Source organism: Halyomorpha halys, unplaced genomic scaffold, assembly GCF_000696795.3.
Source record: "Halyomorpha halys isolate HHAL.00 unplaced genomic scaffold, Hhal_1.1 Scaffold989.1, whole genome shotgun sequence".
Lineage (NCBI taxonomy): Eukaryota > Metazoa > Arthropoda > Insecta > Hemiptera > Pentatomidae > Halyomorpha > Halyomorpha halys.
In genome coordinates, this window is record NW_027109669.1 from 75741 (window position 1) to 94295 (window position 18555).

Consider the following 18555-nt stretch of genomic DNA (forward strand, 5'->3'; position numbering starts at 1 on the left):
TTACTATTTACAACCTTTAATTTTTCTTATTAATTCTTACTTTTCATTTTATACCCCTGTTATTTTACACTTATGTTTTTTCTTTTTTTTTTTTTTTCCTTTTTATAACTATAGTGTTTGTATCTTTTTTAGCCCTGACGAAGCCCTACAACGTGGGGCGAAACGTTGGCTCAATAAAATAGTATAATTATCTACTGTTTGAGTTTTTTTGACCGCACCCGGGCCATATTCCATTCAATTTAAATCAGCATAAGTTAAAATTTGATTAAAAGATGGTCTGATCACACAAGAGTGTTCACTCGTTCGATGCTTTTGTTAGTTTTAGAAGTTAAAGGCCTCCCAAACGGTGTTCTTCAATGTGTCCTCTGCCTTCCAAAAATGATTTGTGCCAGCAAAAAAGCTTGAGCCCAGGATAATGAATGTTTCTCATAGGCCTGTTTTAACTTTCCAAAGGTTGCACTTATCAAAACTTGCCGATTATCCAAGTTTAACACAGAATTAAATGGCACAACGTTGCTCCAAATACTGCTTTTCAATTTTGCTTGACACTTAACCAAAACACAACTTCACTAATAGCAGTTACAAAAATTACACAGTTAACAAAAGGAGTTGGAACTCGCACTGAGCTACAGCAAGAGCCCAGGGTTATCAGATCACTTACAGTGTTGCCAGTCTCTTTACTTTTCTGCCACAGCTAGTAAATATTAACTGCTCCTCAATGTTCTGAACCGGGCACTCTGGGACCTATGTCCCAATCTGTTTGGCCATCACGTCCCTGGGTGGAGGGAATAGTAGAAGCTTTGTTCTCTTTCTATAACTAGTGAGTAGCTCCTTTAATTTTCATTTTATTTTACAATGAACCTTCACTATTATGTGGCTCATTAAACTACAGATTTGGATATAACGTGAATATAGCCTTGGTAGTGATATTTTTGTTATAACCAATTTTAGTAACCATTCGCCGCAAGTAACATATATTAAATTTCAAGTAAAAAACTCATTCAGATTATCAGTAGCTCTTAGGAAAAGTAGTCTGATTATAAAAGTTTAGAAACTGCAACATCTTTTCGAAATAAGTCCATCCTGAATATCTATTGTATTGAGAAATTGAGTTACATCATTTTCTTTTTTATTTATCTGAAGTGAACACAGTGAAGAAGGTATTGGACTTATAACAACCCCTACTGCCAACAATATGCTTTCAATAATCAAAGTCTTATAAGCTTGAATGGAGGGACATAACTAGTGAGCTTGAAAAGTTGTTGCTAGTTACTTCTATTTCACCATTAATTTTGAAGGCAAAGCAAGGGGTGTAATGATTAGTTTTAGGAAACTATTTTTTTTCTTATTTTTTATGACATATTATTAATGTCCAATTACGTTTTTTGTGATACAGGTGGGTAATTTCATAAACCCTTGACCTGCTTTATAGCAAGTGGATATTAAATCATTATATCCAATGTATTGTGCTATAGATTATTTTAAGTCCTATAGAATGTCAGATTAATCATCTGGGTCCTAGGATAAATAACTTTATTTTTATTCCATTTTATTCCATTAGGACTAAAAGAGATAGCTTACTATTTATGCAATATGTTCCAAAGATTTATGTGTCCATAAGTGGAGTTAATTGAGTTGTTGAATTATTGTATTTGATAAACATTTGCCTGTTAACATCACTTTAACCAATTAATTTGTATGAGTATTGTTTCATGTCCTAACTATTCGAATATTTTTTAGGATGCTATGGAATATGCTGCAGAATCAAAGAATTCTGAAGTTGCTGAAGAACTTTTAGCATGGTTCTTGGAAAAAGGAAATCATGACTGTTTTGCTGCTTGTTTGTTCCAATGTTATGATCTTCTTCATCCTGATGTTATTCTAGAACTTGCATGGCGACATAATATCATGGATTTTGCTATGCCATATATTATTCAAGTGACAAGAGAATATATTTCCAAGGTAAGATAGTTTTGTTTTGTGATTTATATATTTTTTTTTTATTTTTACTATTATTTTATTTCCATTGTTGAATTTCAAAGTAGCTAGTTTTAGTGTAAGTTTTACTAATTAAGTATTACAATTATTGTAAATGAATTATTGTCTTGGCTTCTATTAATGTTTATCATTCTCCTGAAAAGATTTTCCTGATGTTGGCCTATAGACCTTGTATATCCTTAGCCACCTCCACTAGCTTCCTCCAACACTGTTAGTCTTGGGCGATGTCTTTCCAGTTTATTACACTGTATCCTTGAGCCTATCCTCCCATCTAAGCTCAGCCCACCTCTTGGTGTGGTTCCTATGACCGAGTCGTTCATGGTCAGGAAGAAAGGGCAGTTGGGTGGCTTCTTGCCGCATGTATTGCCAACTGTAATCTATCATATTTTACTTTCATATCAAGCACAATTGATTGCTGCATCTCTGATATTAATTTCTGGTTCATATTCCTTCTCCAGATTCCTAATTCCTTGTCCCTCTTTGGGCCCACTGTTACCCTGTGAACTAGAGGTTTAAATTTTTCAATCTTTTTTCTCAAGGTAAGAAACCATTTCTCACATATCAATACTGGTTTTATTGTATTGCGTATCCTTAGTTTCAGCTTTCTTGAGATTTTCTTCGGGATCTTAGGATATGGGCTACTGAAAAGAATTCTTGTGCTGAGTATCCTCTGGTCTATTTCGCTTAGGTGATAGTTAATGGAGGTTACTGTGCTTCCGAGGTATTTAAAGCTGTTAACTTTTTGAAAGGTTTGATTGCTTATCCTTAAGTTTTCTACTTGGTAAAAATTCATGCTTAAATATACTTTGATTTACTTGTAAGCCAATATCTTCCACTGCTATTATCAGTGAGAAAGCCAATAACTGGATATCCTCCACTTTTGTTACCCAGGATTGTTGCCATTCGCATATGCGAGGTATCATTCCCACATGCTCTCCACCAGGCACTCAGCTGCATTCCCTTTTTATCCACTCCAGTGCCAAGTTGAATAGCTTCTGAGAAAGGCAGTGGCAAAGTCCTAACTTCATTGGGAGCCATTTATACAAGTCTTCGTAAATAGCACCAACTTCCCTGGTAATCCCAGTTTTGTCATGATTTTTCAAAGACATTAACTATTGACGAAGTTGTAGGTCGCTTTGAAGTCAATGAATAGAATATTTACATATTTTCTCAAGTATTTGTTTCAGGATAAATATTTGGTCCGAAGTGCTCTTACCTCTTCGAAATCCCGCTTGGTACTCACCCAATGCTTTCTCATTGAAGGGATTCATTCACTTAGGCATTGTATAAGTTAGGATCTTATATGCAACTGGAAGAATTGCTATACCTTGATGATTGTCTCACTCAGACATAGATCCTTTCTTCAGAATTGGACAAATCAGTCCTGTGTTCCAACTATCTGGTATCTTTTCTTCCCTCCATATTTTCAAAATGAGCTGTTGCACTATAGTTGTTCCCACCTTCTTTATACAACTCACCAGTGAGGCCGTGGATTCCTGGAGCTTTTTATTGTTTTAATCTATTAACTATTCACCTGTGAGGCCATCAATTCCTGGAGCTTTTCATAATTTTGATCTATCAATTGACATCTGCACATCAAATAAATTAGGTTTGTCTACTTTATCCTGTTTGTGTTGAAGAGTTGTTCGAATGAATCCTTCCATACTCCCAACATTTTTTCTTTGACTGCCATTATTTTTCCTTTTTTGTCTCTTATCTGAGTGTTTCCACCTTTGTATCCGGCTCGTTCCTTTCTAATGTCACAAGTGTTTCTGACTTACTATTTTTCTCCAATATCTGTGAGTCTCTGTTTTAGGAAATCTCTTTTTACTGATCGTAAATTTTTTTATTATCAGATTTTGTGCTGCCTCATAGTTATCCCAGGATTCCTTTTCTTTTTTGCTAAGATGTATCACTTTTCTTTTCCTTCTTTTATCCACCATCTTATGGCATTCCTTTGTAAACCATTTCTTAACCGATATCAGATATAGCTACAGGGATACAGGGATATTAATTAAAACCTTACCTTATGTATTATGTTATTCATATTTTACTATCCTATTCTGTTAAATTTTTCTTTGTTTTAGGTTGATAAATTGGAAGAGTCTGAAGCAAGAAGGTTAGAAGAAAGAGCAGAACAAGATCATAAACCTATGATGATGCGTAAGTTTTTAGTATTAATACATCATGGATTATGTTTAGAAAATATTTCTTAATTTTTTTATGGAATTTTTTTTAACTAAACATAATCTCAACTCAACTGTTGGTTTGGACCATGCAGAAAAATTATTTTTAAAATTTCCGGTTACTTTTTTGTAATTCTTTAATTTTTAATTAAGTTTCTTTCAAAAACATTAAATATCTTATTGCTGTTTGGGAAGGAAATAATTTGAACACTGTTTGAAACATATTGTGGCTTTGTGTGAATTTTAGGTTAGGCTAAAATTCTTGAGAAAATAATTCTATCTATTTACCCATAGGGCAATAGCCCAATTTTGACCTTGGCCTCCTCAATGAGCCTTCACCATGTAGCTCAGTCTCCCCATTTGCGGATGCTCAGAAGTATCCTGAAATCCCTGATGGTGACATCCTCCCATCTCAACCTTGGCCTGCCTCTTCTTCTGGTCTGATGCAGCCTACAGTCCAGAAACCTCTTCGGGATCTCATCCACTGGCATCCTGATGACATGGCCAGCCCAGCGCAGCCACCCCAAACTTTTGTGCCGCATTACATCTCCCTCACCAAACAACTCATAGACTCTGTTGGTTTGCCTCCTCCAATTCTCACCTATCTTGACACAGCCAAATATTTGGCACAGAATTTTTCTTTTGAAGATCATGATCTCCTTTTCTTCAGCACTTGTCAGGGTCCAGGCTTCCAATCCGTAAGTGAGGACTGGCCAGATTAGTGTCTTGTAGAGCTGGCATTTGGTGTAGCGAGTGACAGCTCGACTCCTCAAATGCTTCTTAAGTCCAAAATGGCATCTGTTGGCCTTCATAAGACACTGGCTTGTTTCCAGGGTGATCCTGTTGTTGCTGCTGACCATTGAGCCTAAATAGGTGAACTGGTCAAAACATTCAAACGTAAATGGACCCATCTTCACCTCTCCTCCAACAGCAGCCACTATACCAGGTCCAGCTCGCATGTACTTAGTTTTTCCCTGGTTAACCGTCATTCCCATTGCTTCTGCTGCTTCAGCTAGCCTCAAAAATACCTCCATCAGCGCCTGAAAGGATCCTGCCACCAGGTCCAAGTCATCGGTAAATCCCAGAACCTGTATGAGCCTGTCAATGATTGTGCCAGAGATTTGTATTCCGGAATCCCTAATTACCTTTTTGAGGCCCAGATTAAACAATAGACACACGAGGCCGTCGCCCTGCCTCACCCCCTTCCTGGACTCAAATTCTGGTGAGAGGTCTCCCTGAATCCGAATAGAGCATTTCACCTCATCCATTTTGATCCTTATTAAGCGCACCAGTTTGGTAGGGATCCCAAGACTATACAGCGTTTCATATAGCTTGGATCTTTTAGTGCTGTTGTAGGCACTCTTGAAATCGACAAACAGATGGTGTGTTTTCATCCTGTACTCCATGGATTCCTCCAAAATAGTCCTCAGGCTGTACATCTGGTAGACTGTCATTCTTCCTCCTTTGAATCCTGCCAGGTACCTTCCTACTCCCCTTTCAGAAAATGGACATAGGAAGCATCATGTAAAGAACACTGGAAAAAACCTTATAGGCACACTAGAGAAGGGTTATCCCTTGGTAGTTGATGCACTCCAGAATATCGCCTTTCTTATGAAGCGGATTTATTATGCCCATTTTCCATTCCTCTGGGAATCTTTCCTCAATCCAAATGGATAGGATAATATCATACAGTGCTTTATGAAGTTCTTCGCTGCCATATCTGAGAAGCTCAGCTGGTATTCCATCTTCTCCTGGTGCTTCATTGTTATTGAGGTGACTGAGGGCATCCACGACATCATCAAATGTTGGTGGATCAGGGTGATACAGATCGTCCTGCATGTCATGAGCTTCGAATGTATCCGGCTCTTTAACACCTTCGTTTAGGAGAGTGCTGAAATATCGCGACCATCTATTGAGAATTTCTTCCTTTCTGGACAGTAGCGAGCCATCTTCCTTCCTACAGGACTTAATTCTTGGCTTAAACGGCTTTTATTTATTTTCTTGTAGAAGGCTCTGGTCTCATTTCCATCCCTATGGGTTTCCATTTCTTCAAACGGCTTTCGCTCCCATTCCCTTTTCTTCCTCCGATGGACATGGACACTTTTCTCCTGCCTTCTTTTGTTTTTGAACTCCTCTGAAGATAGCCTTGTGTGCCTCTTCTGAATCATGTTTGTGTAGGCCCAATTCTTTTCCTTTCACTGCACACGCATCGTCGAACCACGGTGATCTCGCTACTCTTGCCTCCAAACCCAGCATTTCATTGGCTGCATCCTTAGCAATATATAGAAAATAAAGCTCCATTGCTCTTATAGTGAGCCTTCTGTTGCTCTGGGGTCTTCAAGCCTCTCATTAAGCTGCTGATGATACCTTGGGGTCTTTAAGTTTGGCAACAGCAACCTTTTCCATTTTCTTTTCCAGGGCCTTCCAAACATTGGATATCCTTGCCCTGATCTTGGCCACCATAAGGAAGTGATCAGTATCCATGTTCGCACCACAGTAAGTCTAGCAGCTCATCAGATTGGTTCTATGCCTCCTGCTGATGAGGATGTCTATTTGATTCACTATTGTACCATCGGGGGAGCACCAACTACCCTTGTGGATCCTCTTCCCAGGGAATAGAATGCTACCCACTACCAAATTTTTAGAGGCGGCAAAATTAATCAGCAGGTGCCCATTTTCGTATGTCTCTTCATGTAGACTATGCATTCCAATAGTTGGCCTAAGGACTTCCTCCTTACCAATTTTAGCATTGAAATCACCCAAGATTTCTTTGATGTCACTCTGCGGGCAATTGTCAAAAGCTCTGTCCAGTTGATCATAAAAGGCTTCCTTCTCTTCCTCCGGTGACACCTCTGTGGAGGCATAACAACTGAAGACACTAAAATTGTAGAATTTTCCCTTCAGCCTTATAACACAGATCCTCAGGTTAATGGGGGTGAATCTTATGACAAGATCCCTTATTCTTCCTCTGATCACGAAACCTGTACCAGAGATATGTTGTGCCTCATAGCAGCTATAATAGACATGTGGAACCGTTTCTCCAGCATTCCTTTTCTCCTCCATTTCATCCTTCGTTCCTCCAAAAAAATCCTCAAAATGGTTATTTTCTCTAAATAAGAGAATTTATAGAGAATTATAAATAGTTACAGTTCTTTAGTTAGCAGTGTTAAATTTATATTAGATTTAAATCTTAACCCTTTGACGATGGAAGGATTTGGCAGAAACCTTAGTAAAAACACAGAACACTGGTACTGTGACCTTCATAACATGAAGCTATCTCCGGTACAGAGCAATCTTGATACTTTACTACTGATTCTTTTTCTCAAATAACTAAACAAATTTAGAAATTTTGTTTATGTATTTATTAGTTTATTTATTTATTTTTTTAATGTACCATATAATTTACTTAATAAAGCTATATATTCATAAATTATCTAATTAAATATTTGATTCAATTTTATTTTCCATGGTGTAATTTCTAAAGTTCATGATTTTATTTCATTTCCTGTCCTCATTTTTATTCTATTCATGACATTGAGGAAGTTAAAAACATATATAAGTTATTTATAATATCTCCAAAGCTACCCATCTATGGAAGTCTTTTTAATTAATTTTAATATTTAAAATTAGGAAACAAACAAATTTTATGTGTAAACTTAAATGAAAAAGAATATGTACAAGTTCATCTAACCATGATCCCATATAATATAATATAATATTTACCAATTACAAAACTAACAAATTTTATGCAAAATTATAGGTAAAAAAAATATTTTCAAACTCAACTGTATGATTATATTAAATTTTAATATTTAATAATTATAAAACTAACTAATGTTATTTGATGAAAAATCTAACTGCATACTTCAATACAATTTTAATATTTACTAATTGCAAAAATAACAAATTTTATTTATAAATTTAAATTTTAAGGAATGTAAAAAAAGTCTACCTGTTTAATTAATTTCAATATTAACAAATTACAAAAATAACAAATTTTGCATTTAAATTAAAAAAAAAAAAAAAAAGGTAGAAGCCATTGAGAGGTTTCCTAGCTCGAGCTTTTGTCTTAACTGAAGTCATACTCCACCAAGTGATAAGGAAATGTAATGTAAATTCTCTGAAACACTATTAGATACTGTCAAGGTGACTATCTCAAAAGCATACTGTTTTCAATGACTAAAGATAAATAATTACAAAATCAGTTGACCACTTCCATGAATACTGCACCAACAGTTAACTGTCCTCAAAGGGTTGTTAGGGTAAAAATTATAAATTTCAATAGAAGTTGCTTTTTACCATGTAACCATGGAAAATTTTCTGTAAATGTATTTGTCAGGTTATAGTCCTTTAGTTTTGACTCAAGTGTAAAGATTCTCAACTGCCACAACATTTCAAACATAAATGGTTGACACTTAGTATTAGTAGTTGTTTGAAATTTGATCATACATTGATGGTATTTCAAATGTGTTCAGCATTTTGCACAACTGGCTTAATCAAGCATCAAGATCGTCTGTTATATCTGTTAACTTTCACCAACTTTTTCGGTTAGAGGAATTATGTTCTTCAACTTTTACAAACCTTTTCGATTAGAGTTATTATTTTCTTCTGATGCAAAGTAGTTTTGTAATTGAATTTACTCAGTAACTGTAACTCCGATAATCTGATGTCTTTATCTCCTTTTGAAAAAATTGTTATCCAAGCTGTTGTGTAAGGTTTTTTGGATTGCAGGGCCAACTCTCCCTACATGTCATAGGCTGGTTATAGGACTTCTCCTTTGGTGGCAGTGGGGGTTCAAGATTGAACTTGCTAAAACTGCCAGCCAGTATTAAATAGATTAATTTTAAAAGAAATATTACCAATAAAGATTGTTTTATTTAAAGGATAAATTTGGAAATAAAGAAAATTCCAAATAACAGCATAAAAAGAACAAAAAGGATATTATTAATCAATATAAAACAAACAAAAATAATATTAAAACTTCTAGAACAAAAATGGAATCAAATTTAAAATAAAATATTTCTCAAAGTTATAAATAGTAAAAGGAAAATTTTACTGATAAAAAAAAAATTAAATATCATTAAATTAACAAAAAAAAAAGAAAGTTTATGGTTGGGAGTTTTATGAGCTGGAAACTCACAATTTGTGACTTGGCAGGGTTGTCTTCTGTATCGTCTTCGCTGAACAGTTGTTATTGTAGGCTGTGTCACTATGTCCCCCTAAGGGCTGAGTAACTAACTCTGGGGACTTGGTTTCTAGTAATGCCTATGAGGACTTGTTCCCTGTTACTAAGCATTAAGCCGTAATACACCTACTGTTTACGACCTTAAAAATTAATCAATCAGAAAATGACCATCCACCCTGGACCCATCAACGACCTAAAACTATTCTAGAACTCTCGAAATACTGTAAGCACAACACTGAACACTCTCAATATAAAGCTCATTTTTCTCGCCTTATCCAAAACATGCCGACAGACTTTACAATCGGATCTAAATCAGAACAGTCAACATCAGCTTTTGTTACCAACAATTCAACGCATAAAATTAAACTACACAAGCTATGTGACATATTCACAGCTGAACTAAATGCAATAGCAGCAGCATTATATTTCTGTTTGTCTTCGACCCAAAACAACATCAAAATAGGTTACTTTCTGTTAAGATTCACTAAGCTCGCTAAAAGTCATAGATTACATGTATCCGAAACACCCCAAAATTTCTAAGATCCATTACTATCTAACCATCCTAGTAAATCTGGGCATATCAGTACAATCTATGTGGGTTCCGAGCCTCGAGGGAATCACAGGAAACGAACTGGCTGATCGAGCTGCTAGAGAAGCACTCACACTACCGGGACGCGGCAAACTCCAACAGAGATGAGCAGACCCCTTATTAGGGAAATTACATATGGGTGGCAGTCAATGTGGAACGAGAGCCCCGCGAGTAAGCTGAAAACTATTAACTATAAAGAAGGAAGTTGGATCCTGGAGCACCTCCAGCCGCAAATGTCGTAGAGAGGAAGTTTTGCTCACTAGACTGAGAATAGGACACACAAGACTCACTCATTCCTACCTCATTACAAAGGAGATGCAACCAAAATGTAAACACTGTAGTAACAATATGACAATTGGCTACATCTTTGAGGAATGCCCATACTTTACCTCACAACTCAGCAGTTTTGGATTGAGACCTAACATATCATCAGGCCTCAGAAACGATGACAAAACCATAGAATCGGTATTTAAATTTTTGAGATCACAAAATATAATTGCAGAAATATGAAAAAAAAAAACTAAGACATTCACCCTTGTATAATTTTGGAAAAATCATTTCAGAAACTACTTATTTGCCTTCCTTAGTGTGTATATGTGTGTGTGGGTGGGTGTATGTATGTGCGCACGTTCTTTCGTGGATGCGTCTGAATATAGGTGTGTGTATATATTATGTATGTATAAGTTTTTTTATGTGTTTATGTGTCCATGTATGTATATATATGTGTATGTGTATATATGTTTGAATATATATGTATATGTATATACGTATGTATGCAAGTGACATAAAATAGTCAATTGAATGTTGCTGGAAACTAATAGGAAGTGAATGGGGTTGATGACCAAGGAAGTTTTACGCCATTAAACAAAACAGAACCTACTGTTTACGAACTAAATTTCTACTCCACATACATAAACAATATTTATATATACATACATACGCATAATTACTTTTTCCTTTTAAATGGCTTTTCCTTTATTAGATTGTGTTTCCCCTACATGTTGGGTCAGTAGCTTTTCACTTTGTTGACTGTGCAGTAGTCCTGAATTCCCTATATAAGCTATGCTTTCTTTTTTTCTTTTTTTTTTTTTTTTGTGTGTGTCTTTTTTATTATTATTTTATTATTTATTATTTTTAAACCTCATAATGCACGAAAAAAAATTTAAACTGCTAGTACATTATTGATTTGTATTTATTTTAGAATTAGTGCAGCTTTTAAGTAAAACTAAATATTCTTACTTAAGGACAATTAAAAAGTTTCTTTTGAAGATAAATATTTTATTTTTCTTATTTACTTTATAAACTATGCTTAACTTAACCATAGTGAATAATTATCTGTTATAATTAGATGTTTTTTACCCATTATATTTTATTTTTTATAGCGGAGCCACAGCTAATGTTAACTGCTGGCCCAGGAATGATAGGACCAGGTTTTTCCCCTGCTTATCCTAACACTTTTACCACTGGCATGCCTTATCAAGGTTATGGCATGTAGGTAATATCAAATGTGATCAACTTCTTCGTATTATGCAACTAAAGTGAATGGTCTAACCTCCATCCAGCCTAATGGAAACTGAAATGTATAGGAATTAAGGAATAAATAAGTCTATAGTTGCTATAGAGGTTCTTTTTGTTTTCTCAACACATGATCTAATTCAAGGCCTCTTATACTGTGGTTCTGTCTTCATTAAAAAATAAATTGTATAAAGTTTAATACTGCCTTCATAAGTGTGCTTTTAATAAATATCATGCGCATATAAACTTTGTAAAAATCTATATGTATGTTATGATATTTCTGTTGATATTCATAAAACTTATTTAGTCCTGGATGGTAAAGTTAGCATCAACTTATGATTAGTTAACGGATAGTCTATTCCGTTACTACATATATTTTTTATAGTATTTAATGAATTTGTTAACTATTTAAGTTTATGTTATGCATTCCATTTCTTCACACATATACACATACATAGACTCACATTTACACATAATGTGTATGTGTGTAATATTGTGTTCTAGAGAATAGAAACACTAACTATTTATTGTGGTATTATATTGTTAGCTTGTGTGAATATTTGTTTTATTAGTAAAATGATTTACTGCTACATTTGAAAAATTGTTTATATATTTAAATTATGAATTTATCTAATTTTTGTGTTTCAATGTTATGTTACTTTTTGTATTAGTTATTTCTTGAATAACTATGTTATTTAGGTGTATTATTATTAGTACCAACATGCAAAATATGCACTATAGTTCAACATATAAATAGACCTTATGGAAATATGTAAAGATTGAAAAATATACTCTTTATTATTAGAATCAAATTGTATTTAAAAAAATATATATAAGTAATTGTTAATGGTTATTATATCTTATGGATGTAATGAGTCCAAAGAGGAGAAAGATCAGTTATGTAGAGCAATGCTCTGGCTTCATATCCAGATATGTTTTTGTATTATATAAGTTTACATTGCTTTCAATGTTTTTGTTTTCTTTTAAAGTATATAAATGTTGCTGGATATGAAGGTGGAGTCAAAAGTTGAATTAAATAATTATTTTAATTTTATAATTTAATTTTTTTTAATAAATACACTTTATATTTTGTTTATCAGTGGATAGAGTAACTTGATTTATTGGCATGTGCCTTATTTAAATGAACATTTATTCCATCTTTTGATGAGTGTGAATAATCATAAAGCCTGCATAACATTTATTATTAACATCATGAAGAAATTACTCTCATTTTATTTTAAAATATTATTTATGCAATGCATTAAAAAAGTAAAAAATAATTTATTTTCATTCATTAAATTTTTAATTGATTATTTGTTTCAGTTAAAATCCATCATTTTTGTCATCCCATTTGTCTTATTTTTAACCTTCATAAGTTAAGATATCATTACTTGATTACTATTGTTACATCACCCTTTGGAATTAATATGATTACAAAGGATGTAGCAATGTGCCAAAAAATTAAATTCCATATATGAATATGGTTAACAATAAATTAAATTTTAAGATATGTAATATCTTCCATTCTATATTTAATTATTTTAAGGAATAGAACATCCACAGTAATCCTTTCCCTTGACTGTTTTTTTTTTCAAGTGAATATGGTGAGGAACTATTTTTTAAATTTGTCAGAAACTTTTCTAACTCCTTGTGATTTTAAAAAAAAAAAACCATTTAAATGCAATGTTCAGAATCTGAAAATTATTATTAATTATAGTTTTTAGATATTTAGGTGATAACCTGGTTTTGTCATCTGTGTTTATGTCCAATTTTACAAAGAAAATACATAGTATATATTTATTCTTTTGCGTGTGTTTTAAAAAGTTCTTTTTAATTGAGTGGCCTATTATGTATTTGTATATGTAATGTAGTTGTAACTTTTTCTGATTTGACATTAGTATAGTTCACTAGGTCATAGTAAACAAAAGCTATAGGGTGTTCATGTTTTAATGGTTCCAGCTTAAATTTTCCCTGTAATATTTTATCTTGAACTCTCCATTATGAAACCCAATATAAATGAAAACATTGATCTGGATCAAAGTGAACATGAAATTTTAGATATAACAATAATGTCCATTTAGTCTCAATACTTTTTTATTATCTTTAAACTCCTATATTTCAGTCATTCCGGCTATTCTCAAGGATCTATCAACTTATTCACACGATCACAGCCAAACATTGGTTACTGCATTATTGCAGGCCATTATACCTTTGTAAATTTTTATGATTAGTCAATTACCGATAAAATTTTTAAATTATGCACTAATAAATTAATTTTCATCATGATGTGCTAAATTACCTATTTTCAGTTACTGTTATTGTAATTATTTAGTTTACAATTTCTATTTCACTTAATTACTATATCAACACAAGTGATCTTAAATTAGGAAACAATATGCGCTAATAAATTAATTTTCATCATGTGTTAAATTACCTACTATTTTCACAGTTACCCTTATTGTAAACTAAATGTGAAAATTGGTAATTTTGCACATTATGATGAAAATTAATTTATTAGTGCATATTATTTCTTACTAAAAGAATTTTATAGGTAATTGACTGATGATAAAAATTGACAAGGTATAATAGCTTGCAATAATGTTATAAACAATGTTAGGCTGTGATAGTCCAAATAAATTGATAAATCCTTGAGAATTGTCGAATTGCTGAAACATTGAGACTATATGAATATTTTTGTTATAACTAAAAAAAAACATTTGTCTCAAACAAGATATTTCATTATAAATAAATGAAATTTTAGTTTTATGTTTTAATTATCAACTTAGAAAGTTGTAATTTATTAATGAGGAGAAGATGGTTGGGGGTGCTGTCAATGAAAAACACAAATAAGTATGATTAACTTATTTTAATGTGCCGATATTTCGGCATAAAAATAAAAATTTATTTCATTTCCTTAAGTAAGTTATTGTACCCGCTTTTTCAATTACCTATGTATACATTTTATTTCCCGCTTCTCTCATCACTTCATTTTATTAATTCTATTTTGTAAAATTATTCATTGTATCTGTAAAATTATTCTGTTTATACTTTCTTTTTATATTTTTTTATTTTTCTATACTTACTGTGGTTGTTATCTTGTTTTGTTTTTAGCCCTGAAGAAGGCTAGAAACTCTAGCCGAAACGTCGGCACATTAAAATAAGTTAATCATACTTCTTCAAGCATTAATCTATGGTCAACTGTCTTCACTTCTCTATTTGTGTTTTTCATTGACCGCACCCCCAACCATCTTCTCATTTATCATCCACGGTCAACTATCTCTCATAATTATGTAATTTATTAATGAATATTTGTTTGATAAAAAAAGTTTTACTACATTTATTCAACATCAAAATATAAAGTGGTTTATAATTAAAGGTTTGGTTAGCTCAAAAGTCAGTACCACTGCTATATCGCTTAATATAAATAAATATCACTGTCATAACTCCATCCAGGGACCCCTGTTTTTCAAGGTTAGCCTTGGCACAATCCTTCCATCATCCTTTTGATCAACTTCTCATGTATTTGCCAGCAGTTTCAGCACTAGTTATCTTTTTAGGTGTTCCTTTGCCACTTAATGTTCTTTTATTATTTCAACTATATTTACATGGTGTGAGCCATTCTTTATGAAGCCTTATAAATTTGAAAGTGGACTCAACATTTTATTTTCTTCTTTTTTAATATGAAATAGTTATTTCTGGATAATATTGTTTCAAACTCTCCTGAAAATTGCTCTTCAAAAGAAACTTCATATAATGTTAACAACCATTTTGACTACGTGTTGGTAAAAGTCATACAGATTGCTTGCAGATATTTTAAATTCTATTTCTTTCCTCACCATGGTATTACTTTCTATAATATGTTTTGCCTCATTTACTTGGGTAGATTCTCAGGTTTTTGATCAAACTGACTTAAGAAAACAAAATTAGGTTAAGTTTTATTACAAGCCAACATTTTGACCCAAACATATGTGGGTCATCTTTAGGACTAAAACAGATCAGAGAGATGTATTAATAATCATAGAAACAAAAAAGGTGTTATTTTTTTATAACATAGTCAAAATGTTGGTTTGAAATAAATTAACTTATTTTTTTGTTTTTTAAAGTCATTATGACTGAAAACATCATAATTTATATTCCCGAGGTTATATACAGTCAACCATCCACGATTCATTTCACAATTGAGACTTGATCATAAAAGATATTAGTTCTTCATTCTTTTACTGTAAAACCTTTTTTGTTTCATCATTATGTATGCAACACTCTGATCTGTTCTATCACTAAAGTTGACCCACATGTTTGAGTCTAAATATCATGTAATAAAAACTGTAATCAATGATTTGTTTTTTAACATATCTTTGACCAACAATCCCTAGTTTTATTTCTTTGAGCATCCTTTATACCTATAATCACGAAAAGTTACCAGAGGACTTATTATTTTAACTATTAAAAAAATGCAACAAATAGAAATGGTACAGTGAATTGGACTCATAAGGAAAATAAATTAGAAGCAATGATGTTCTAAATCCACCATGTTTGGAGGGTTGACAGGTAGTAGGACAAGAAGATGAGGATTACTCAAATTTGACAGTTAACTTTATGTTTTTACTTATGAATCAGGTAAATTAATTTTTAGAAATATTCATATTGTTAAAATTAAGTTTTTCAAGGATAATCTTTTAGAAGGGTTTTATAAATCAATGAGAGCTTAATGCACAATCATATTGTAAAACAGAAAGAAAGATGAAGTGAGTATTTTTTAATTATCTAAACCTTATAATCCAGAATCCACGCAATAAATAGAATTGTTGAACTGGGATGGGCACAAAAAAAATGTTTTTAATTTTTTTACTGTTTTATTTGTTATGGTTATACAACATAAAACATTCTTACTGTAGTGAGAACAAAGAACACTGGCTTAGAAGAGCTTACAACAAACACTACACAACTGGTAGCCAAACAAAAAACATAACAGCTAGTGAACTACAATTGATATGTTCACAGTTTACCACACAGCAACTTGTATACGATAAAAAATGAATTTTTATATCACACTTGTCTACCTTGCTTATCAATGCACCAGAACATATGAAATGATGAATTTGCCGAGTTATAAAATGACCTCCATTTTCTCCTATTGGGTTCAGTTTTTTCTAAAACAGGTTTGAAAAAATAAAGTAATTAAACAATAATCATTTTATTATTATGAATTAAAGAACACAATTGGATTTTTTGTTCTTTTACCTTTTGATTTAAATTTACTTAAGCCAGTAATAATAGAAAATTTACATCATGTCAAGTTTTTTGTGAAACTCGTTTTATGCCTTATTTATTGAGGAAGGTGTAGATAAAAGTCCAAAAAATTTCAATTTGCATCTCCATTTTAAAAAAACTGAAAAAAATTAAGGTCATAATATGGCTTACTTAAAGATGCTTTTTGACTTCGGATTATCCTGTAAAGCTATAGTCCTTTTCCGACTAACTTTCATCCAAAGTATTGATGAGTGTTTACCGGGAAAAAACAATCAAAAGCCGTGTTCTAATGACTGAGACCCGAAAATTCCTGTGTATAGTCTGTGAGTTAAATATTTTTAAGAAGAATAGTGCTTATAAAAAAACTTGGAAATAGTGTTTCAAGATACTCAATCTAATTGGGGGATACGGGAGATGTGAAACTTAAGTAGTAGGAGTATTATGTGTGAGTATACATACCGCCGCTTTACTATACATCGTGGAACATCTGGAAGTTTTGATTTAGATTTTAATTTGACAAGGGTTGGCAAAAAGGAACACCAGGCCCACTTACCGGACTTGTTCCCCCCACCAAATACCAGTACCACCCTACATATGTCCCCATGTTTTGCTAAATTAATGAGCTCATGTTGAAGTTATTGCTATTTAAAAAAAAAATCTTAAAAAATAAATAATGATTCGTTTCCTACCAAATTCGTTTATTTAGCTACAAAATTGGTAAATGTTTACTTCAGATCCTACAAAAACGCAGGAAGCCACTTAACAAAACTGTAGTTCAATAACCCGAAGGTACCCAACCGATGATAACTGATTATCTTTGGTCAGTTTACAATATCAACCTTCTTTCAAGAGGGAAGATTTCTTTCCCAGTCCACTTACTTAATTAATATTTAGATTATAAAATGCGACCTTTTTTCTGCTGCAGTTCCCACCAAGTTTACTTCTTTTAACTTATAAATATCGTTAGTTAATACATACATCTCAACCCGTGACGGCGTGAATCGAATGGTTGTAAGCCGCAACCACCCTGATCATTGCCTCATCAAGCTCCAACTCTTTGTCCGCATTGCAAACCCGGGGGTGATCGCTGAGGGTACTGTGTAATCTCTCGATCCCAACCCTACCTTTAGGGTGTCCCGGAGTGTTGTAATGCCAACTAACCTCGAGAAGTTTCATTTCCTCTTGGATAAGGGAATTATTAAACTCTCGCCCCTTATCAGACGAAATGGAGTCAGAAACGACATAAAATTGGAACTAAGTGCGTAGTCTTCCTAATACCGTTTCCGCTGACCGATTTTTACTTGCTCCACCATTGCCACCTTCCTTAAAGTGTCGACGACCGTCACCCACTTATTCCCATTCCACGTAAAAGTATCGATCTGGAGGTCAGTTAGTGGTCTGCCAGCCGTAGGTGTTTCCTCTTGTGTTTCCCTGGGAGGATGTATGTCATATTTTGTACTCAAGCACACGTTACAACCCCCTATGGTGTCCTTTATCGTTCGACGCATTCCCTACCAAAAATATTTACAAAAAAATATTATGTCTGAGAGTCTGGAACGTTTCATTTAGACCCCGATGGTTCATTTTGCCCTGGTGATAAGAAAGGTTAATTTCTTTCTGCCGATCTTCATCTCTTAATAGTTTCCAAGATTAGCGTACACCGAACGAACATACGATCGACACCTATTTGCTCTGATCGCCACAGCGTCTTAATCTTTTCCCAGATGACGGCGTTACCCATGTAGATGTGGTATGTCCTCCCTGGTGTAGAGGCGTCTTTAAGGGCTCTAAAAATTTGTTCCTCCTTGGCCCCCGGTACCGACCAAATTGTT

General features: G+C 33.3%; 1 protein-coding gene and 1 long non-coding RNA gene across 3 annotated transcripts in view; one reads left to right on the forward strand and one right to left on the reverse strand.

The window, feature by feature from the left end:
* The window catches only part of Chc (clathrin heavy chain), a 63907-nt gene extending 52008 nt beyond the window's left edge, over positions 1-11899 (forward strand). The window contains exons 31-33 of the mRNA XM_014431604.2: positions 1741-1962; positions 4086-4161; positions 11341-11899. Coding sequence (XP_014287090.1) covers positions 1741-1962; positions 4086-4161; positions 11341-11453 — 411 coding nt within the window. The 3' untranslated portion in view covers positions 11454-11899. The remainder of the gene's footprint in view (positions 1-1740; positions 1963-4085; positions 4162-11340) is intronic.
* A 4413-nt stretch (positions 11900-16312) lies between these two features.
* LOC106687621 (uncharacterized) lies at positions 16313-17339 on the reverse strand. Of its 2 annotated transcripts, none has more exons than XR_010843559.1 (3): positions 17183-17339; positions 16895-17044; positions 16313-16623 (listed from the first exon to the last, which is right to left on the reverse strand). It is a non-coding gene; the product is annotated as an uncharacterized lncRNA (long non-coding RNA). The 2 variants fall into 2 exon arrangements; XR_001344192.3 differs by having other exon boundaries at positions 16895-17033; positions 17183-17331.
* Positions 17340-18555: the final 1216 nt, after the last annotated feature.